The sequence below is a fragment of the Lampris incognitus genome, chromosome 10, assembly GCF_029633865.1.
Source record: "Lampris incognitus isolate fLamInc1 chromosome 10, fLamInc1.hap2, whole genome shotgun sequence".
Taxonomy (NCBI): domain Eukaryota; kingdom Metazoa; phylum Chordata; class Actinopteri; order Lampriformes; family Lampridae; genus Lampris; species Lampris incognitus.
The window spans coordinates 54,344,748-54,367,765 of NC_079220.1; the positions used below are offsets into that span (position 1 = coordinate 54,344,748).

Genomic DNA, 23,018 nt, shown 5'->3' on the forward strand with positions numbered 1-23,018 from the left:
GAAATGAGCGGAGACAGAAACGCACTTATTCAGACACAAAGACTAAGGGGAAGGAAGACGCGGACCAGTCTCCCACAGGCTGGCCTGCACGGAGGTCCTGCAAAGCGCTCTGCCCCTCGGCTCAAACCCACGCTATCAGCCGTGAGGGAACATTTTATTATGTCAAGCGGTTGCGCGAAAGAAATTTATCTAGATCCAGATGTATTTTTTACGTTGAGTGTACTTATATATATATATATTTTAAGTTGTCCGTACTTATTATTTTCTAGTAATTTCAGATTAATTATATTTATAATACAGCTCAGCTATTTTGAGTAAACTTATTCTAAAGTAACCGAGCATATTCCCGCCCGCTGCGGGATTCGAACCGCAGTCCACTGCACAAGGCGACGTCGCTAACCGCGCGACTAAAGAGGGCCAACACCCCCCAGAGCGGAGGTGCTTTGCACGCTAAACGCCATTCCTAAGGCAGCAACAAGGGCACGGGGGGGAGCTTTTCAGAAGCATGTTCCCTGATTCAGAAAGTGACGCTACGAGCCATTAAACTGTCAACTGCCATTGTAGCGTTACACTTGTTCTGCTTCTATTCACTGTCCACAAACTCATAAAAAAGTCTAACAAGACGACCACTTAATTCACTATGCATTCAACTTGAGAGCGAACAGTCCGCCAAGTTAGACTAAATTCATGTTATACCGTTACTGAAGTTAACGTCACTACCATAACGTACACAGCTAACTAACGTTAAGCTAGCGGCTGCAACGTTAGCTGGCATTAATCTGTCAAAAACACAAAACAAATGGCTAACAACTTAATTTTTTCTATCAAAATTGTTTTAACGAGTAAAGACAAACTCCGTTTAAGTGAAAACAGAAAATACCCACGGTAATAATTTGCTTCCTTACCGGAAATGCAGAGTCCTGGCTAAGCCCACAACGCTCCAGCAGCCGCCAACCGGAACCCTCACGTGGAAAAACCGGAAGGAAAAAAACCCGCCTTCAGAACAAAGTGTCGGCACGTGTCTGCACATGCGCAGACAGGACGGTATGCGGAAATTAAACGGTGCCTTTTTTTTTTCTTCGAATTACTTTTTAACCGAGTGAAATCGACTTGTTTTAAGCGAGGGCGGCGCGTTTTGAAATTAATCAAAAGAACCAGCAGGAATAAGTGACACATTAAAGTCTAAAATAAGCCGGATTAAAACACGGAACATTTACGAGGGGTCAGAATCAGCTTTGCCAGTGTGGCTGTATGTGTCTTGAGTGACAGATCGGGAGGGCATGAGGGGAAAACCACCGCCACAGATACGGTGCGAACAAAGAGGATGCTGCAAGCTAGGAGAGGGAAAAAGATGGAGGTGGGGGTGGTGGTGGTGGGGGGGGGGGGGTGACAGAAGACAATAAATAGAGGAGTAAGTAAGATGTGTTGTGGGGGGGTTGTGTGCATGAGGAGCATTGACGATAAACAGGTTTATTTATGCGGGCGGCGTACAGCAGACAAACACAGGCCTCCCAGGGTCTGACTCAGAATACTGCTCTATAAAAAGCTGTAGTGACACGCAACACACACACACACAAACGCACACAACTGCAAAATGACTGTCAATCACATGCTGACGTACAGTCAATCCCATAGGCTTGTCATGCGTTCACACCAGTACTCAAGCTGACATTCTCTCTAACACACACACACACACACACACACACACGCACGCACACACACTCGCATATGCGCTCGCACACATGCAAGGATGTACAAGCTAGAGAAAAGAGATGCACACTGGCCTTATATCCACCTATTACATGTCAGCGCTTCAGAACGGCCCCGTCTTCCAAGCACCACAGGTACTGTGGATTCATGTTCCCGCGTAGCCCATCTCCTTAACATCCACAGCGAGGATCCAAAACTAGTTTACATTCCTCCTACGAGCCTACGCTTGACTCACAGCCACTTAAGAAGGAAAATGATTTTTTTTTGTTGTTTGATATTCATCAATCAACATCAGTTCTCAACCAGACAGTCAAATACATGGAAATGGGTACTTTGTGAACGAGCCGCAGTCATATGACAGGGTGTTTATAACCTGTCGGGTTTTTTTTTTTGTTTTGCTCTGACGTGAAGCATCATTAAGCCGGTTTCTAACTCATTCATTCCCAAACTGACATTTAGTCTCACGCTTTGCTGTGCCGTCTAAGTAGATTCGGGTGTGTGTGTGAGGAGGTGGGTTTGTGACTCCTTCATAAATGTCTGTGAGTGCATACTGTTGTAAGATGTTAAAGATTTTGCCTTTTTTATTTTTTAAACTAACATTATAATCCTCATTGATAAAAAAAGGTCTACCCCGGGGTCTCCTCCCAGTTGGACGTGCCCGGTAAACCTCCAAAGGGAGGCGCCCAGGAGGCCTCCTAATCAGATGCCCGAACCACCTCAACTGGCTCCTTTCGACGCGAAGGAGCAGCGGCTCTACTCCGAGCTCCCTCCAGATGTCCAAGCTCCTCAACCCATCTCTAAGGCTGAGCCCAGACACCCTACGGAGGAAACTCATTTCAGCCGCTTGTATCCGCCATCTCACCCTTTCAGTCACTACCCAAGGCTCATGACCATAGGTGAGGGTTGGAACGAAGACCGACTGGTACACTGAGAGCTTTGCCTTCCGGCTCAGCTCCCTCTTCACCAATTCTGGGTAGACCCAGAAATCGCTGGAGGGACTACATGTCCAATCTGGCCTGGGAACGCCTTGGGATCCCCCAGGAGGAGCTGGAGGGCGTTGCTGGGGAGAGGGACGTCTGGAGTGCCCTACTTAGCTTGCAGCCACTGCAACCCGACCCCGGAAAAGCAGCTGAAGATGAATGAATGAATGAATCCATCCATCCATTATCCAAACAGCTTATCCTGCTCTCAGGGTCACAGGGATGCTGGAGCCTATCCCAGCAGTCATTGGGCGGCATCAATCGGTAAAGAAATGCCCCCCCCACCACTCTTACTCCACCTCTTGGTATCACAGATGCGGTTTCATTCAATGTAGGATTTCACAGAAACTCCATCGATAGATGCAAGTAAGACATACTCCATCATCTCTAAAGTGCTTAAACCAACCTTTTGATGAAAGGTTTTAAGTGTTTCAGATGTGTCAGCTTGCTTTTCTGGGTTGTTGGTTAGCTTAAAAACACGAGTCAGACAAGCTAACTTTAGCTCTGTTGAACCGGTGCAGACACATCCATTTTACAATGTCAGAGTCGAGAGTCCAGCCAGGCTCTCATGTAAACGACGTCAACGCCAGCCAGGCATACTTCCAATTACAAACCTAAGACAATGATTCTGTATCGTTCTCTTCACATCAAGGTCACACAACAGTTTTGCTTTGCATCAAATGACACCGCGTCCTTGTTTAAAAGGATCTCAATGCATTATCGTGCCATGAAACCTACGCGGCACATTAAAAAAAGCCTTAAAGAGCCATTATTAAAACCTTCAACCGAAACAAACTGATCACCAAAGTTTCATACAAATACATTTTTTAGCAAAAAAAAAAAAAAACATCAGTATGAACTAATCCCATAATGACTTTTCCCTGGACGGGGTTAGGCTTTGGCTAACCGCGGTCCTGCTGAGAGATCTTCTGGAAGCGTGGAAGCCCTGCGAGGTCCCTGGCTGCTCTCTCCTGTTGTCACCGAACAGCCCTCTGTCTGATGAGGAGATAACGGAGAGGAAGCAGGAGCAAGGCCTTTGATCCCTAATGGGGCCACGTCCGCCATTTGGAAACGACATTCACAGTCTGTATTTACACAAGGGCAACCGTGAAAGCCATTCTGGTGGCGGACACAATTAATCGGCGGAGAGTCATGCTATCTCAGAAACGACCAGCTTTTTTTTTTTTTTGGTCCTCTCAGAGGAACGACTCAAATGGAAGAAGACGGACAAATCGAGGTGGTGACCGAGGCCGGCAGATGCGGCCGGGGAGACGAGCAGAGCAGAGGGCAAAAGACGGCGGGCACCGACATTTATAGGCCTTCCCTTGGCATCATGTAAACTCGACCTTACTGACACATGCACAGTTCATGCAGTCCGACGAGCACTTCGTCGCAAGTATGTGAACGCACACACACGCCCAGGATGCTGTGTTGCAATAGTTACCTCTGCACACTCCCTCCAGAAACAACAGACTCTACAAAGGCTTTGTGCTGAAAGACTAAATTCCTGTTTCTCAGATGTCAGTCTGACAGTCCTCTCTCCTTTCTGCCCTTTTTCTTCCTTGCTTCCTCCCTCACTTTCTCTCCGCCTGTGCAGCGGAATCAGCACATTAAATAAATACAGACAGGGGTGTAGGGTTTCATTTGGAGACAGCAGAACAGCTCACGGACAACGGGAACACGTGGACGTGCACAAACTGCACGCGCAAACGGAGAGCAACTCCAACGCAAATAAGCGCGAGGCCCCTTTGAAACAAAACCGTCCTTTTTGAACATTATGCCTCCAAATGATCTTCCAGGAAAAAACAGGATTCCCTTGAAACAATTACCACTCGGCCCAGCGCATTCCACGCCTAGCAGGGACACAAAATACCAACAGGGGGGGTTTGAAGAAGAGGAAGAGGGTCGTTACGAAGCCCATCTTCGGCCCACCAAACGTTATTGTCATCGTAAAGCCTCCGAACTCCGCAGACATCAGAGGTGACTCGGGAGACACGGCGGCCATATTGTGGACTCAAATGTCTGGGTCACTCAACTTGGGTTTGACTGGAGCCATTGGTAAAACACAAAGTGGTAGCAGAGGCGGAACACCGGGTCCAACGGCTGTAGCCGTTGGCCCGCGGTTCAAACAGTCTACTCCCAGAGCTCTTTATCTCAAACAACCACAAACCCCCAACCACTCTTTCTAGTTCAAATGGGGGCTTGAACAGAAAAGCAATGCTGAAAGTGATGGCCGTGATGGGGATTTAAGGTCCTTGACTTTGGTGTAAAGTTGCAGAGCTAATCTTACATAACACGCATGTTGTGGTCATATGAAAACAAGCCTGACAGCATGAACTCTTTTAATTGACAGAATAATCAATAGGCATTTCAAGAAGATGAAAAAAACATGCAAACGGAACACACACAAAAAAACAAAAAACAGGCAAAACAAAGAGAAATTATGCAAAAAGACTTTTATTAAAATGCCCCATTTTGATGTGGACGGTACAAAAACGCTCCATTTCAAATGACTTTTCTCAAATAGTAAATGGGATGGAGACAAAAATGTAGTTTAAAACATACATGTTTAGAATACTGAAATGACACATTTTCCAACAGCGCAACACAAACTGAAATGCGACAACGAATAAATAGCGCTTGCATCAAGCAGCCCGTGACAGCGAGCAGCTCGTGAAACAGAAAGACGTTTGATTGAACGTGTGAGATGCCCGGTAACGGTCAGTAATGCTCACGTCTGATTGGACGTCTTATCCTTCGTGTCCCAATGGGAGGCGCGGCTACAGTTCTCCGTGGTTACCTGCGTAGAGGAAGTTGGAGCGTCAGAAAGAAAAAGAGGACCCCGAGACAAACGATCATTTTACAGAACACGTGGAATGAGACGAGAGAACATGTCACACGTGCCGCCTGGTGTAAACGCTCCTTCTGAGAACCTCTGCGCGACACCGACCGTGTCTCGGCCATCTGCAGATGAGTTGTGTAACGCAGATGAACGAGGTGTTTACTATGACACACGTTACGGACAGCACAGGGATGTGAGCGGCAGCACCGTTTGACGGGGCCTCTTATCACTGCAAACCTATTGCTGCTTTCCCCGAGGTCATAAAGATGTCTGACAGGGTGATGGAGGGGAGGCAAATCAACAGCCTCAGCATCAGGAGTAGCTGTAAGTCAAATGGGGAGGGGGGGGTGTATGTGTGTCAAATAAGCCTTCATTTAATGTTGTCTATAATAATAAAGCACAAGCGTAAAGGTTTACGCTGTGTGTGTGTTTGTGTGTTAACAGATGGTCCTCAGGTAGAGAACACATCTATACGTGTGTACCCTCACATGGTGAAGGACACCATCTTGACAAGCCTGTGTTCACAAATGCACACAAATATAAACGTACAACTGCACACACACAAACACAAATGTGCTCGCTTGCAGGCACACAGTGATGTGTTTACACACACACACACACACACACACACACACACACACACACACACACACACACACACACACATACATACATGCACGCACCTCCTGCTGCGACAGGCATCCAAGTCCTCCTGTAGCACAGAGGCTCGCTTCTGCAGAAAATTGACCTGCAAAAAAAAAGAAAAGAGGTGCATTGCGAGCATTAAGGTGACGCCGTCATCAAGCTCAGCTGAATCCAACCACTTGTGTTTCTACGAGGGTGGAGGTAGGGAAGCAGACCGTTAGGATGTAGAAACAAGAGATGGAGTTGGTATGAGGGCTTAGGGGCAATTGGAGGGGGTTAGCAAAGTAGGGGGATGTGGAAGAAAGGCTTAGTTGTTGAGTTCGAAGGTCAGGACAGCAGGGGTTGGGAGGTCAGGAGATTAGGGCAGGGGGTTAGGGCACACGGGAACAGAGGGAAGATTATGTGCCAGAGGTTAGGATGCTGCAAGAGGAGGCCACACTTAGGCCATTCTTATGTTTGGCTACAAGGTAGAGGTTTATTTATGAAGTGTCACTGGCTGGGGTGAAAATAAACCCCCATCTACATTTACATGGCACGCAGAGCCAGGCGGAATAATCACGGCTCCGAAAGAATCCGCATTGTTCTGGGACTACCGTACTGGAGCTGAGGGAACATTCCTTTCTTTTGGGGAAACCTCAGGAAAGTTCTAGCGTTTCATTCACCGCTTCCCAGCGGTGCAGTGTATGCTAAACTCCACCGAAATGTGGTTGGATGCCTCCGCAGAGACGAAAACTCTACCCCCCCCCCTCTCTGTGTTTCTCTATGTAAAAATAATACGCTGCAACGTGCAAAAAAACTGGAGACGTTGTCGATGAGAGGGGAGGCCGTCCTGGTCATGAATTACATCGTATAAACATATCCCATCACAGGGCTGCGGTCTGCACTGGAAAGGGATCATGGCGGAGCTATGTGAAACAGGCAGGGGTTTGATGAGTGCACCCACCCCTTGCAAAAACTTGTTGTATGGTGGGCCCCCTGTCTTCACTGTAGAGAAGACCCCATTATTTACATTGTAAATGCACGGGGAGCGAAAGGCCCTTGACGCCGTTTGGTATCAAAAAGGGCCCAGTGAAACTAATAAGAGACACGGTTCCAAGAGGCTCCGTGAATGGATTCATGTGGTCACACTGGGGCTGTTTGCGCGATCTAATGGCGTGAGTGTGAAAGAGAGAAAGAGAAAGGGAGGGGGGGGTTTCAAAGAGGAGTGACAGGGTCCAAAACAAAAGCCGTGTTTATGATGGAGTGCTAAACCACCACCCCAAACCTGTTTTTAGTCTAATCCAAACAACACTGACATGATCATAATGAGCGTGTGGGCCCAGTTTCTGATGGTTCTGAATTAGTAGCGGGACAAAGGAGACTCAGGAAACAATATGAACGCCGACTTTCAAGTTTCAGAATGACAAAATATGAGGGACCTTGTTGCACGAACCCACCAACCCTCCTTTTAAACAGTTTTAGCCGTGTCCGATTTAACCAGCCCTGGTCTTAACGGCGGGTCACACCATCTGGTTTAAGATTGCTCAACAGGTACTGTCAGTAACAGACGGGGGTTTACTGATGCACCAAATGTGACGTAACACTCCTCGTAGCATAATCCAACGAGCACTTACACATGAATTCAATTTACACACGTTAATGCGCCGACTCGTGTTCTGACACAAATGCGGTGACCTATAAATGGACACAACACACAAGCGGCATCAGCAAAGCAACTCCTGCGAAACATCCATCCGTCCGTTATCTGAACCGCTTATCCTGCTCTCAGGGTCGCGGGGATGCTAGAGCCTATCCCAGCAGTCATCGGGCGGCAGGCGGGGAGACACCCTGGACAGGACGCCAGGCCATCACAGGGCCGACACACATACACACATTCAAACCTAGGGACAATTTAGTATGGCCGATTCACCTGACCTACATGTCTGGACTGTGAGAGGAAAGCGGAGCCCCCGGAGGAAACCCACGCAGACACGGGGAGAACATGCAGACTCCGCACAGAGGACGACCCAGGACGACCCCTAAGGTTGGACTACCCCGGGGTTCGAACCCAGGACCTTCTTGCTGTGAGGTGATCACGCTAACCACTGCGCCACTGTGTCGCCTACTACAGTACTGCTACTACTAAGTACTATAGAGAAGAGATGACGGTGTATAAAAACGATTCTGCATTTTAACCATTGTACAACGATCTTCTCTTCAGACATGTGGAACATTTCTATCAAAAGGTGCAAAATCCCGTGGGATGTTGGTTCTGTGTAAAGTTCCCAAAAAGAAGAAAATCCACAGGGCTTTTTAATGACACACATCTCTGGTTAGTCCGGAGAGGCCCACTTCTTGAAAGCGTCGGGGTGCTGGAAAAGAGACACCGCATCGCTTAATGTTGCTCTGAAGTTGATCAACACGGACTCGTAATCTCTGTAATGCCTGCACAAACATTATGACAGGTTTTACTGGGCCCGCCATCAGGACGCCACGACCAAGGTCCAACCAGAGGGACTGTGTCGGTGTGTACGCTTGAGGCTGCTAGCTTCTGCCCTGCGTCTACCCAACAGTCCGCACTGCTGTTCCACTGTCGGAGGGATGCGGGCCTCACCTGAGCTTTGAGCGAGGTGATGGTGTCCTCCAGCTCCTGGCGAAGCTCTGCTGGCATCAGGCCTTTGATCTTCACCTCACACTCCTGACGCAGCCCGGTCATCTGGGAAGAGAGGTTCATAACACTGATCCAAACATTACAAACAACCATCAGACCGACAGACAAGTAGACAGAGAAGATAAGAGGCGTCCACATGGGAGGAAACCGGAGCCCCCGGAGGAAACCCACGCAGACACGGGGAGAACATGCAAACTCCACACAGAGGACGACCCGGGACGACCCCCAAGGTTGAGCTACCCCGGGGCTCGAACCCAGGACCTTCTTGGTGTGAGGCGACCGCGCTAACCGCTGCACCACCGTGCCGCCCCCGACCTTACCACTGGCCCAATTGAGTCTTAAATTTTGTAATCAGTTTGTTGTCCCTCGATGTTAACGCACATTCCCGCCTGCCCGGCCTCCTCTTAAGCCGTCCGTGGAAGACCTGTTTGAATAGAAGCGCGTGTTTAGAAGCTCGGTTTCTCTGACTGACACGCAAACTAAGAAAACGACTCAGCGTAAGTGCTACCGATCAGGCAGCAAACACAGAAACGTCCTCTTAATTCTGCGTTACCGGCCAGCCTCTTCGCATGTAAGCGTAACGTTTGAGTCTAATCATCGATGAGGCGCTTATTATTATTTCTCACATACGCATACACACCCTGCGCCGTCAGAAAAAAACACAACAAGAGCCGAAATAGCAGCTCACTTGGACGCCTCACACGCCAGACAGCGGGTATCCCCCCTTCGCGCGAGGCTCCGAGCGAGTATTCCCTCTCTCCTCACAGATGCTTCACATCTCTGCAGGGGGTCCGCAGCCCAGCCAGGCCCAGCTGGCTCGGCACAACACCCCCTACTGGTTACAGGCGACTACGGCCAGATCTGACACAATCGGTTTGGGAGCTCCGACGCAGCTTGATTGTGGAGAGTACAGGGCGACGGCGGAGGGCAGAACACATCAAACGCAGCAGCTAGCTTGCTAACTCCGCTGGGGAGGACTGGAGGAAGTCTGTCTGGGGCTAAATTACACTCCAACCAAACCAGAGTCTGATTACAGCAGTTGAAAAGAGTTTGGTTTGCACAACCCCCCCCCCCCTTCTGTCCGCAAAAACACACGCACGCGCACACATACACACACACACACACACACACACACACACACACACACACACACACACACACACACACACACACAAAAAGCCGGAGCGTTTACAGTATTGTAAAAGCGTTTTACTGCGCTCTGAAAAGGACCGCTGAACCGGGTAATTCGGATTTTGGTAAATAGTTTAACAGAGCGCGAGGAACCGGCGGGGGCTTGTGGAAAAGTCAGGAGCAACAATTTTCACCCACATATTTCAAGGTGTAACCAGGGGAGCGTCTGAGCACTTTAAACCGGCGTAATGGGTTTGACAGAGCCCACGTCCGGCTGACATTATCCGAATCCCCGGGCTCCGTAGCCCTTCTCATCAGCCCACCCTTTCAAGTGCGGGAGGCGAGCGAGCGAGGTGAAGGGGAGGGAAGGAAAGATTGGTTTTCCTAAAATAATTTTCCTGTTGTGGATTTAACTGATTGTTCTGGCTTTGGCTAATTAATCTTCCCGGGCACAATGAAAGGGATTGGGAAGCACTTCAAAGCAACCCCGAGTATAAACGATCCCAACACGGAGCGGCTCACTTTGTCTCGGCACAGTGTGCAGTAGATTAGGCCGCCACCGCTTTGCCAATTTTTCCGGCCTCCCTCCCCTCCGCCCTCCTCCATTTTATAAGTGTCGAGCCAATAACGCCGGGGCAGAAGTCCATCAATTTGCAGAAATGTGTCTCTCCCTGGCTCCGTGAGAAAGCTCTCCAGGATAATTTGAGAGTGACCTTTTCAAACAAGTGGTAAAAATTGGTTTTCGGGGGCTTTAATTTTGAGCGTTCGGTAGTTAAAAAATGAGCTGAAACCATGGGAGTGCAGATTTTTTTTTTTTTTAGCGTCTATCTCTATCTATAGCAGCTTCAGTAGTCATAACAAAAATGGCCGGCCAAGACAAAACACACTCTGCTACCTCAAACCAAAGCAACAAACAATGGTCGAATAAACACAAGCCTCACCAACCACTCGGAATATAAGTCTGGCGTCTTCAAAAGCCGCGCGCCTCCGTTTCGCATTCCTGGTTCATGTATGGCGCAGCCTCCGCAGCAATAAGAGATCTGCTCTCGTCTAAATTACAAGCTCCCTTGTGGCAACGCTGTCTCCATTTTCCATCCCATACATTAGAATGGGCAAGGCTGGAGTGTGTGCACCAGACGACCGGCCAGGCAGAGCCGGGGAGGGACTGGATTCTGTACATTCGTTTGTGAGGCTGATCGAGTTAGACAAGCCTTGAATACTTGCTTTAGATCCAACTTGGAAAAAAAAGAAGGAATCTCCCAACTCTGTGTGTGTGTGTGTGTGTGTGTGTGTGTGTGTGTGTGTGTTGGTAGTAGGTTGATGGGAACACTTCCCTACACTTCAAGAATTGGGGCCTCCACCGGTTGGAGGTAAAATGCAATACAACAGGCTGGCTACCTGACCCAATCAGCTCTGACCAGCTGTCCTAGACCACCGCTCACTGGTCAGTGTGTGGACAAAGGGACTGCACCGTCCCGGTTGTGGAAGTCTGACAGTTTTTGTTAAAGCTGTTGCTGAAGGGGTGTCCGGGAGGCGCAGCGGTCTATTCCGTTACCTACCAACACGGGGATCCTGGTTTGAATCCCCGTGTTGCCTCCGGCTTGGTCGGGCTTCCCTACGGACACAACTGGCTGAGACTGTGAGTGGGAAGCCGGATGTGGGTATGTGTCCTGATCGGGGCGCCTGTTCGGGGGGGGGGGGGGACTGGGGGGAACAGTGTGATCCTCCCACGCGCTACGTCCCCCTGGTGAAACTCCTCACTGTCAGGTGAAAAGAAGCGGCTGGTGACTCCACATATATGGGGAGGAGGCACGTGGTAGTCTGCAGTCCTCCCCGGATGGGCAGAGGGGGTGGAGCAGAGACCGGGACGGTTCAGAAGATTGGGGGAATTGGCCAGACCAAATTGGAGAGAAAAGGGGGGGGGGTAAAAAAAAACTATTGCTGGAGTGTTATTGAGAGTTTTATAAAATGTGAATGAGCATTTGTATTCACCTGGTAGTGGTGAATGTGTTTGGACCCCCGGGAGTTAGAAAACTCTAGAAGCAGAATCACAGAAAGGTGAATCAGTTCATCTGCACACGGTCTTTATTGGGAGAGACGGTTCATCGCTCATCTAAGGGACCTCTTCAGTCTCCACTGACTGCAGGTATCCCACCCTTATTTATTTATTTATTAGGATTTCCCCCCCCCCTTTTTCTCCCCAATAGTACTTGGCCAATTACCCCACTCTTGCAAGCCGCCCCGGTCGCTGCTCCAGCCCCTCTGCCGATCCGGGGAGGGCTGCACACTACCACGTGCCTCCTCCCATACATGTGGAGTCGCCAGCCGCTTCTTTTCACCTGACAGCGAGGAGTTTCACCAGGGGGACGTAGCGTGTACGAGGATCACGCTATTCCCCCCCAGTTCCCCCTCCCCCCTGAACAGGCATCCCGACTGACCAGAGGAGGCGCTAGTGCAGCGACCAGCACACATACCCACATCAGGCTTCCCACCCACAGACACGGCCAACTGTCTCTGTAGGGATGCCCGACCAAGCCGGAGGTAACACGGGGATTCGAACCGGCGACCCCCATCTTGGTAGACAACGGAATAGACCGCTGCGCCACCCGGATGCTGTATCCCCACCCTTATCAACAATACAGTGGCATGACAACCGAAACCGATGATCGGTTTCATACAAAACTTGCCGTGAGTGTTAGTTGAGTTACGTGGCCGTGTGTAGTGTTCACGGAGGATTCGGGACTGGCGGCCATCACAGCGCACTACGAGCAGGGCTGTGGGTATAAAATACACATATCTGCACACGTACAGTAAGACGGGAAGACAAACGCTTCTGTAATCACGCCTTTTCGTGGCATGCCTCAGGTAAGCCGCTTCCTGGCTCACGGTGCAGTGCACGGGGGGGGGGGGGGGAGTGACAGCAGCATTTTATTTTAATAAAAACACCTCTTGTTGTGGCAAAGCATGCTACGCAAGCAGACTCACAAAAACAAGCGGGGTCGGTTATGTAAAACGCCATTTCAACTTTTTTTCCCCCTTTGTTGGGTCCCCTCAACACAATAAAACCCAAACCAGAAGCATCTGGAAAACTCCTGAAAGGCGTCCGCCTCGCTCTCTGACAGACAACGCTCCTCCGGCTGGCGCATCTCCTCTCGCTTGTTCTTAGGATTCCTCTCCTCGCGCCTCCTCTTTCTCCGCACCAAAAAAAAAAGCCGTCTTCCTCTTTCAACATGGCTTCACCGCAAAGGCATGTTTGTTTTTCTGACAGGTGGAGGGGGGGGGGGGGCGTGACGGCATCTGAAGCGAGGCTCCTCGCTAGCAAGACAGATGTTGGGTGCGCTGGAACAACACCCCCCGATCAAGCCTCGCTGCGAGGCGCTGGTCACTGATAGGCTCCAGATGAGAGCGAGACGGCAGAGAAAAACAGAGGCCGAGGACGGAAAGAAGCGTGCCGCTATTTTCCGACGCACACACCCATCTGAGGAAAGAGAAGGGACCTCGACTTTGTGGAGAGAGAGAGAGAGAGGGGGGGGGAAATCAGGGAGCATCTCCACCAACACCCCCCCCCCACACTTTTTTTTTAAAACAAGATTTTGTTTGTTCCCGATGAAGCGCTGCTCTCCAGTTTTGAAGAATAAGAGAAGCAGTAGTCGTTTTCTCCTCCCAGTCATCTTCACATGACAACATTTTATCTATATATAGTCTCTCAGATTGTGGTTTTGACTTCCCCGTGCGTTTGGTTCTGTCACATGGCGAGGCGTTTTTCTGACAGCTGCCAGCAGAAGGGAACAACACCTCAATGCTTTGAACGCTCAGATGAAGCCTGTCACATTGTTGGGAGGCTTGAAGTATGCTAATGAAGTCGGGGGGGGCGGGGGTGTACACGAATGCATGGGATGGGTCGGGGTGGTGCCGGTGGTGAAGGTGGCGGGGCGAGCTGGCTGCCGGAAAGACATTTTTGATGTACCCCCTCCCCCCCCCCACCCCCACCCCGCCCTCTTGTTCCAAAGTGACAAAAACCTTGTCAGGAACAAGGCGGTACATCAAAAAATGACGCCGCTCACAAAGTTTGCGTCTGAGTTGGCGCTCAGAGAGTTCGCCGAGGAATGGTTTAAATTCAAAAACGCTTTTCTGCAAGAAGGGGGAAAAGATAAACCGCTTCACAGATACGAGAAGAAGGAAAAAAAAGGCAGTAAGAGATTAGAAGTGGCAACAGATCTCGGTTCAAGTTCTCAGAAGCGCCGGCTGGATCGGTAGCTGCTGATGTAATGTGCCTCAACAAAAGCAGCACAGAGGAAAACAACTGAGCCCGCACAACTTAGGTTCAATCCCCCTGCACCTCTACCCATGCCTCCATCAATACTGAGAGCTCCTGCAGAAAGGATTTACTTTCTATTTCACCGAGCTCCCGGGTTGCACCAGGATCCAGAGTTGCAGAGTTCACCGTGCCGACAGCATCATCATGTATGTACACACAGACCCGCGCTCCTCGACGGTTTGCCCGTCGACTTCGAGAAGCACCGCCACACCGCACGGCGAGGAGCGGGCCGCCGAGCCGCCATTTTAGAGCGGCACGCGCGAGGGCCCCGGAAGACCGACCCGAGCGACACGTGTGTGAAGCCGGGGCAGCGAGGCTGTTTTAGCGTCTGAGGGATCACGTTACAAACGCGGTATCGCCGCGAGGACGGTGAGCGTGAGCGAGGAGGCCCTCGGGTTTCATCACCGCACACTCAGAAACATACACATACCGCAAACAAACACATACGGCCGCACAAACACGACAACAAAAAGGCTCCCATTGACATTCAACACAACGCAGATGATGAGGTGGTGATGAAGATGAGATTAAAACGCAATCTCTCCTCATATGGTATTCTCATTACATGGCTGAAGATGGGGTGACCGTACCCCCTCCCCCCGCACACACACACACACGGGACACACAAGTAGTCAAAATGAGTTGCAAATGGACAGAAAGGACGCTCTGGTATCTTGACTATACTTGAGCCATCCGAGGGGGTGTGCCTCCACTGTTGGCAAAGCTTTCCATTAAAGAATCATACTGGACCTCCCCGTCATGGACCCCGCGTAACAAATACTGGTAACAATAACCTCTGCTAATCCGGGTAAAACAAAACACAACAAAAAGCGGTAACCATAACCCTCGGCCAGACAGGGTGAGCGGACCGTACCGCAGTCCCAGGACCAAAGATCAGGGCCAACTTCTTCCTCAGTCAGAGGAAACGACTTGCAGCGCCTCTGGGACTGGGTCGGTGACCTACGGCTCCTCAAAACCACTGACCCCTCCTGCAGATTTATGGTGGACAGACAGTGAGGTGTGGGCGGTTAACTGTACGCAAGAGTCAAGGGGCGGTTTGGAAGGGAACAAAGAAAATGTAGGCCTTTGGTGTACATACCAAGGTACAGAGAACAGTATTGTGTGTGTGTGTGTGTGTGTGTGTGTGTGTGTGTGTGTGTGCGCGTGCATGTATGTATGTATATCTAGTCATTCTTCCCTGTGTGTGTCAAGGTCAAAGCAGAGCCTGATTACAGGGCAATTCTGGTGCATTGTGGGGAGTGCATTGTGTGTGTGTGTGTGTGCAAATGCAGAGGCTTCCCTCTGAGGAGAGGTGGTGCAGGCATGCCTGGCCCCCGGCGCTGGCTCTTGAAGCCGGATCTCAAGGAATTTGGGAAATGTGTGAAGGGGCCGTATCTTTGACTCTGAACTACGGAACAAGAGACGGGAGAGGGATGAGGGGAGAGGAAGAAAAGGGGTCCTGTTTCTTTGTCTTCTATAACCCCCGCCCCCAGGAGGTGGAATGAAGAAGACCACAAGCAGGGCGACAGAGGGGTGGAGGGAGTGAAGGATTTTAGGTCGCGGGTAATAGGCGGGGTCGGCACCGGGGTCAGGTGTGTGGAATAATGAAAACCAAGTCAACGAACAGCACCGAGTTCCGAGCTGAAGAGATGTGGGCAGGTTAAAAACACAGTGTCGGATGACGTTTGTGGATCAGAGTCGTTTTTTGTTGTTGTTGTTGATGCTGTTTTGAGGAGGTGAGGCATTTCAGGTGGACGAGAGACGCGGACAGAGAGAGACTGGAAGGGATTACGTTACCTGCTCCTGAGTTTCCAGCTCTTTGCTGAGCAGTTTCTTCTCTGATGAATGCAGCTGCTTCTGGAGGATCTCCACCTTCTCCAGCATAGCCTGGGTGAGGGGTGTGTGGGGGGGGGGGGGGAGATACAGAGAAAGAGAAGGAGATGGTATGCTCATTTGATTGACAGAAGATGGTAACCAGCCAAAGCAATGTATGTGTGCACGTGTGAGCGGTGATGTGCCTACGAGTGAGAGCCGACACTCTGCAGAGCGACGGGCGGAAGCAGTGCGATGGCATCGGAGACGTGGCGAGCTAGACGGAGGAGAGGACGGAGGGAGAAGCCGGGGGAGATGCAGCCCGCGATTAGCCTTCCTGCGTTAAAAGGCTAATAATAAAGTCATGACAGTAATTACCGGCGAGCCGGCCTCATTAAGCCCAAACTCAATCCCAGACAAGGACACGTAGAAAGAGAAAGTCGCTCACCCGGGGAATTAGCAAACTGTCGAAGCTTTTATAAAGTCACACTCCGACGCCGACTCTGCACCGAAAAAACATTTAGGGGTCATTATTACCGCGGCGACAAAAAGAGAGATATATTACTTACACATCATTACGTGGCGATGAACACTTCTAACATTCGTCCTGCTACTGGAGTTGATCTCATTTCCCCCCAGGACACCAATGAAGAATTTAATCTACTTTGCTCTATGAGATTCATGCAAAAGAGCGAGGGGAAGAGAGGGAGAGAGAGGGAGCGATCCCTTTGAAGGGGGGAGAGAGAGAGAGAGAGAGAGGGGGGAAGGAAAAAAAACGACAGAAAGAGAAAATGTGTTTGTGTGTGAGTGTGCATAAGGAGATGTGGTGGGTAGAAGACGTGGCTGCTGTTCTCTTCCTGCCTGTAGCTGATAGCAGCGGGGGGAAAAAAGGCAAAGTTCCCCGCATATGATGCGCGACCAGATGTTTCGGGCACGTGTGCAGACACTTCATCTTTGATTAGTCTGCACAAAAAGCATGCACAACAACAGCACATGCACAAACGCACACATGGCCTGGTTGCACACACACAAACACACGACAGGCTTTTTAGCGTCACGCTATAACATTACGTGTTCAACTCCACACACACACACATGCTGGTGGTTTTGCAGGGAGTGTGCGAGGCGCTGGTTAGCGTCAGTATACTCGGGGTCCCTCCTCAGTGGACTTGAGTGAGCAGGCCAGGTGGCACCTCCTCGTTCCCGGGGAAATACAGCTCAGGTGATAGCCATGACCGTCTTATCTTCACTCCACTATGCTGACATAAATCATGCACCGCGGAGTCAGGTTCAGTTCCTGGGTAGCAACGTGCCCCAACCCCCCCCAAAAGAAACTGACTAATGATTGATTAAGGAAGGAGAAAACAACTACAGCGAGATAAGAGAAACTGCTTTAAATATCATAAAGACACCATTTGGAATGAAAATTTAAATGCTGCCGCACGCCACAGATTTGAAGAAAATCATTACAGAGCCAGTTTTGCATGGGAATGACATTTGTTGTTCATTGTGTTAAACACTGGAGAAACTTTCAGCTTCCTTACATGGTTGATCCAACTTGCACGGAAACCCGGTTCGAGACTAAAATGTGGACTTGTCCTGAAACGGTGTCAGACGGAGGTGGCAAATCCAGGTCCAGAAAGTAAAAGTCCTAACCATGTATTTGCTCCACCCATGTGCTAAAACAATTGGTTCTAATCACTCGTCAGCTTGACAGGGTAATGAAATCAGCTGATTTTGTGCACGGGTGAAAGAAACACATGGTTCGGATTTGTACTTTCTGGACCTGGCTTTGCCGTCTCTGGTATCGGTGCAGGTAAATCATGTTTACCTTGTAATATCGCTCAGGACAGTTTTCTGACTTAGGGCTTGTTCAGATGCGTTACCAGCCCAACATAATACTGAGAAATAAGTGACACCGAGTCTTGCGTGTGAATGTTCACTCTGGAATTATGGCACAAGGTTCGTGCCATATTGCACCTATGCACTGCTGTATGCAGCTCTGCAGTGCGTTTAGCAGCTGGCTGTAAACTTGCTGATCCTGGCACACCTCTTCGGCCAGCGTTTACAATTAGCATCCCCCTTGCCTCAGATTTCATCATTTCAGTTTGTTTGATGGTGAGTCCAAGGCTCGAAAACACCCACAAGGCATTTTTTTACAGACAGCCAAATTGTGTTGGCTAGTGCGTGACAAGGTTGAGGAAAGAGCGTGCAGTGCAGTATTCAAGAAAGGCTCTGTGTGTCACGTGTGCAACACATCTCTGTTGAAAGGCCATCAGAAATGTGGCCCATGTGCACAGGCACGCTGAAGTAACCCTTCCCTCTTCTCCACCACCTCTTGGTAGTGAACCCCCCGCCACCCCTGCCCACTGTAGCCTTGACCTCATCCAGCTGTGATGCTCTCTTCCAGATAGGGTCATGGATGAGACACGGGGAGCGTGACCATGCAACAGCGCCATCACTCCTCTTTAGAAACCCAGAGTTGTATTCAGTTCAGTTCAAAAGAGCTCAATTGGCATGAAATATAAAAGTACTTTCTGCCAAATGAAAACAAGAATATATCAAGAAATTTACATTTAAAAAATCATATTCAGTCGCTGAGAGTCAAGCGACATTAAATGTAAATCAATGATAAAAAAAGTCAATAATCAAACAGGTGACGAGGGTTCTGATGAAAAGAGACAGAGAATCAATAAAACAATCCAAATAAAGTTATTGGTGATGAAACATGAAAGATTCAGTTTTCCGAGAGCCATTAGACCTTCTTTTGTTTCTGTTGGTGGCAGCATGCTACATTCTCTAGCTGCTAGTGTACACGTTTCTGCTGGTGGCAGCATGCTACATTGTCTAGCTGCTGGTGGCAGCATGCTACATTGTCTAGCTGCTTGTGTACATGTTTCTGCTGGTGGCAGCATGCTACATTGTCTAGCTGCTGGTGGCAGCATGCTACATTGTCTAGCTGCTTGTGTACATGTTTCTGCTGGTGGCAGCATGCTACATTGTCTAGCTGCTGGTGGCAGCATGCTACATTGTCTAGCTGCTAGTGTACATGTTTCTGCTGGTGGCAGCATGCTACATTGTCTAGCTGCTAGTGTACATGTTTCTGCTGGTGGCAGCATGCTACATTGCCTAGCTGCTAGTGTACATGTTTCTGTTGGTGGCAGCATGCTACATTGCCTAGCTGCTAGTGTACATGTTTCTGCTGGTGGCAGCATGCTACATTGCCTAGCTGCTAGTGTACATGTTTCTGCTGGTGGCAGCATGCTACATTGCCCAGCTGCTAGTGTACATGTTTCTGCTGGTGGCAGCATGCAACATTGCCTAGCTGCTAGTGTACATGTTTCTGCTGGTGGCAGCATGCTACATTGCCTAGCTGCTAGTGTACATGTTTCTGTTGGTGGCAGCATGCTACATTGTCTAGCTGCTAGTGCACATGTTTCTGCTGGTGGCAACATGCTACATTGCCTAGCTGCTAGTGTACATGTTTCTGTTGGTGGCAGCATGCTACATTGCCTAGCTGCTAGTGTACATGTTTCTGTTGGTGGCAGCATGCTACATTGCCTAGCTGCTAGTGTACATGTTTCTGTTGGTGGCAGCATGCTACATTGCCTAGCTGCTAGTGTACACACACTTTGCTCACTGAGTAATAAAGCTTGTTTCACAGCAGGGGGAAGTTTTTCAAAATAAGATGTGGGATATTTCAGGAAGTACATGTTCCAAACATCTCGGCACTGTGTACATCATGAACACAGCCTCTCCTCTCCAGGTGGCCGGCTGCTCCGTTGCTCCTGCTAGGCTGTGCTCACCGAGTCTGTGTTTTGTCAAGGGCTCTCTCAGTTTAGAGTCAGTTGCAATGGCAAGGTGATCCGCCAGTGTGTACTGGCGATTCAGGGCCAAATGTATCTCTGATTTACGTTAGGGCCTCGTCACTTCTTTCCAATATAATCATGTTTTTCTTTCTTTGTTGGTCTATATTTTGGTTGGGCCAAGTGAACAGAAGGTTGTCCTGAGGTGGCGTGCTGAGCCCGGGAGCAGCTGGCAGAAGGGGCCCATCTTACTGCTCCTCTCTCGGCATTGAAGGGCTTTGTTGCAGTAAGGAATCTGGGTTACTGGTCTTTAGCCGATTATATAATTTGATAGCTAATTTTTGAATACAACACACACACACACACACACACACACACACACACACACACACACACACACACACACACACACACATATACTTAGCACAAACAGTAAGGAAATGTGTGTCTGGTAGGTTATTTCTTTGTTGTAACAATGCTTCTTGGCAATAAGTCTTATACTGTTGGAAAGCCTGTTTATTTCCCTTTTAAATGGCGCCACATTTGTAAGGAACTTGCATTTGTGGGATGAGCAGCAGAGCTGAGTATGTGGGTTGCACCCATGAAAAATTTGCCAAATCTTCTCTGCCAATGCCAAACAGCTTATTTTGCTGTTGCTATTGACTCTTGTTTTGAGCCTCTGGTACCCCAAGTGCTGACAATCAGCTGCCTGATATAAGATTATTGCCAAGAAGCATTGTTACAACAAAGAGATAATCTACCAAACACACATTTCCTTACTTTTTGTGCTAGGTTTATATATAGTATATATATGAATATATAGAGAATATTGTCCTAGCTCTGCCCTGCATGCATTTTTGAGGTAGTTCTTTTCCCCCCAAGAATTGATTTACAAACTCTGTAAGTGAGGCCTCAACTGGATGTTTTTGAGAGAATTTTTAAGCACCAAAAAAACAAACAAACAAAAAAACAAAAATGGGTGTACAATTTTTTTTAAATTTTGGTACACCGTCCCCAAATTTCTTTACCACAAATTTTGAGCCAGGTTCAAATTGGTATGTCACATTTAATTTGACTCTTTATTGCAGGGAATGCCCTTCTAGCTTTCTCTCTCAGCTCAGTCTGTTTCTGGTTTGGTCTACCACTCTATCCCCTTCATGTAAATTTGTTTTCCTGTGACTTGAGCCTTTTGTTGTGGAACGCTATAACTATTATTATTGTCATTATTATTGTGACAGCCCCCCCCCAATTTTACAGTCAGAGCTTTCCCATGAAGTTAAGGCACCCCTGTAAACCCTCTTTGGGGGCTGACAGGAGAAACAAATCATCTGAAAAAAGGCAGACTTTTATTTCCTTGGTCAAAGAGTTCGGGACTTTGTGCAACAGACGTCTCTAATTTACTAGACAGTTCATTTACATAGATACTGAATAAGGTAGGGCTGAAGCCACAGCCCTGTCTCACCCCACATCCCTGTGAAAAGTATTCAGCTTTTAGTCAGACCTTTACTGCATATTTATTATTAGCATACACTGACTTGATGCATTCATAGCTTTTATAACCAATATCATTTTCAATCACTTTACACAGGAGTCCATTGTGCCAAGCTGAATGCATTCCCCATCTGATGACACAGATTTCCTGACCAGGATCTTCTGGGAAGTGCAGCTGACCGGGCAAGTCCCCTCTGGTTGATATGCTCGGCTCTTTCATGTGGGTTCAGTATCTGATGCATTCAAAACAAATCTTGGGGGGGGGGGGGACCACCATTTGTCATGTCACTTACAGAATGAGGTGGAATGCTGATTTTCAGAAGGACTTTGTGAATCAGAGGGGCTTTGAATTTAATACTGTCAGATGCAATGGCCATGTTCCAGGTTGTGGTTAGATATCTAGGCAACGGCTATCATAGTAAGATATTAAGTGGTACAGAGAGTTCAGGTCGTAGTTTCTCAATTCAATAAAAACAAAAATGCTAAAATCAAATAATCAAAATATCAAATGAAAAACGAAGAATAGGAAACATAGCCTTGTGTATAGACTTATGAACATCCTCAGCCCTCACCCAGGATACCCCCCCCCTTTCTGCTGGGCCACCAGATTCTCTTTCAGACTGGAATTACTCTTCTAGTCAGTGCTGGTTTGGGGACACAAACCTCCAGTGTGTCCCTGTCTGTCCCTCTCTCGCTGTCTCTGGATGGCCCACAGATCATGGCAATGAGCTCAAGGATCGGACTGAGAGCCCACTGCCCACTCCCTCCATTAAAGACCCTCCTCAACAGAGACAATGGGGTCAACCCCCATCCCCCCCATTCCACCTGGCCACTGGACGATCCCAGATACACCTTGGACGAGGCTGGTGTTTTTCCATCTAAACCTTGAGGAGGATTATAGTTGCTCCCAGGTGCCGCAGCTGCGATCCATTGCTTCTCCGTCTCTGTCAATCTGTCTTTCATTTGCTCAGCCTCTCTCTCCCTCGCTTGGCATGCATGTGTGCACACGTCACATAGGAACGCACACTCACAGATTTTGACTTTTTAAGAAATAGACACAAGAGCACACACATCTCCACATATATGCAGTGTTGCTCCTTTCTGCAGGAGTATATGTGTGTAGGTGCGTGTGAGTGCTTGACTATGCATGGAGAGATCCTGGTAAAGTGTCTCCAGATGCTCCGGGTGACATGGTGTTTATCAGCCCTGCAGACTGAGAGTTATATGAATGGGCTTGGGGGAAGAAGGCGGAAGATCTAACGGAGGGAGACACTGTCTAAGAGATAGATGGGGAGCGGGAAAGAGTTAGAGGTTGATGAGGGAGGAAAGAGAGAGAGAGAGCGCAACGTAAATAGTCAACAAGAGAGGAGGGAAAGGTGAGACGATGGAGGCAAGAGGAGAGATGAAGGGAGCAAGAGGTACAGAGAAAGAGAGAAGAGGAGAGAGAAAGTAGGAGAACGGGATAGAGTGAGACAGGAGGCGGACAGGAGGCAGACGAAGGTGAGGAATGGCCGAAGGGAGAGGTGAGGAGAAGGGGCCAGTGATCTACTCCTGCCTCGCAGTCCCCACAGTTCAAAGCTGGAGGGCCTCTCTATCAACAGTCTGCCTCTTTACTTTCATACCAAACCTCGGC

The 23,018-nt window shown here is 49.0% G+C and overlaps 1 protein-coding gene across 1 annotated transcript in view; it reads right to left on the reverse strand.

Annotated features, from left to right (window-relative positions):
- Positions 1-5,138: 5,138 nt before the first annotated feature.
- cep112 (centrosomal protein 112) overlaps positions 5,139-23,018 on the reverse strand; it is a 150,852-nt gene continuing 132,972 nt past the window's right edge. The window contains exons 23-26 of the mRNA XM_056288467.1: positions 16,074-16,163; positions 8,771-8,872; positions 6,216-6,280; positions 5,139-5,490 (exon numbers count right to left, since the gene is read on the reverse strand). Coding sequence (XP_056144442.1) covers positions 5,487-5,490; positions 6,216-6,280; positions 8,771-8,872; positions 16,074-16,163 — 261 coding nt within the window. The 3' untranslated portion in view covers positions 5,139-5,486. The remainder of the gene's footprint in view (positions 5,491-6,215; positions 6,281-8,770; positions 8,873-16,073; positions 16,164-23,018) is intronic.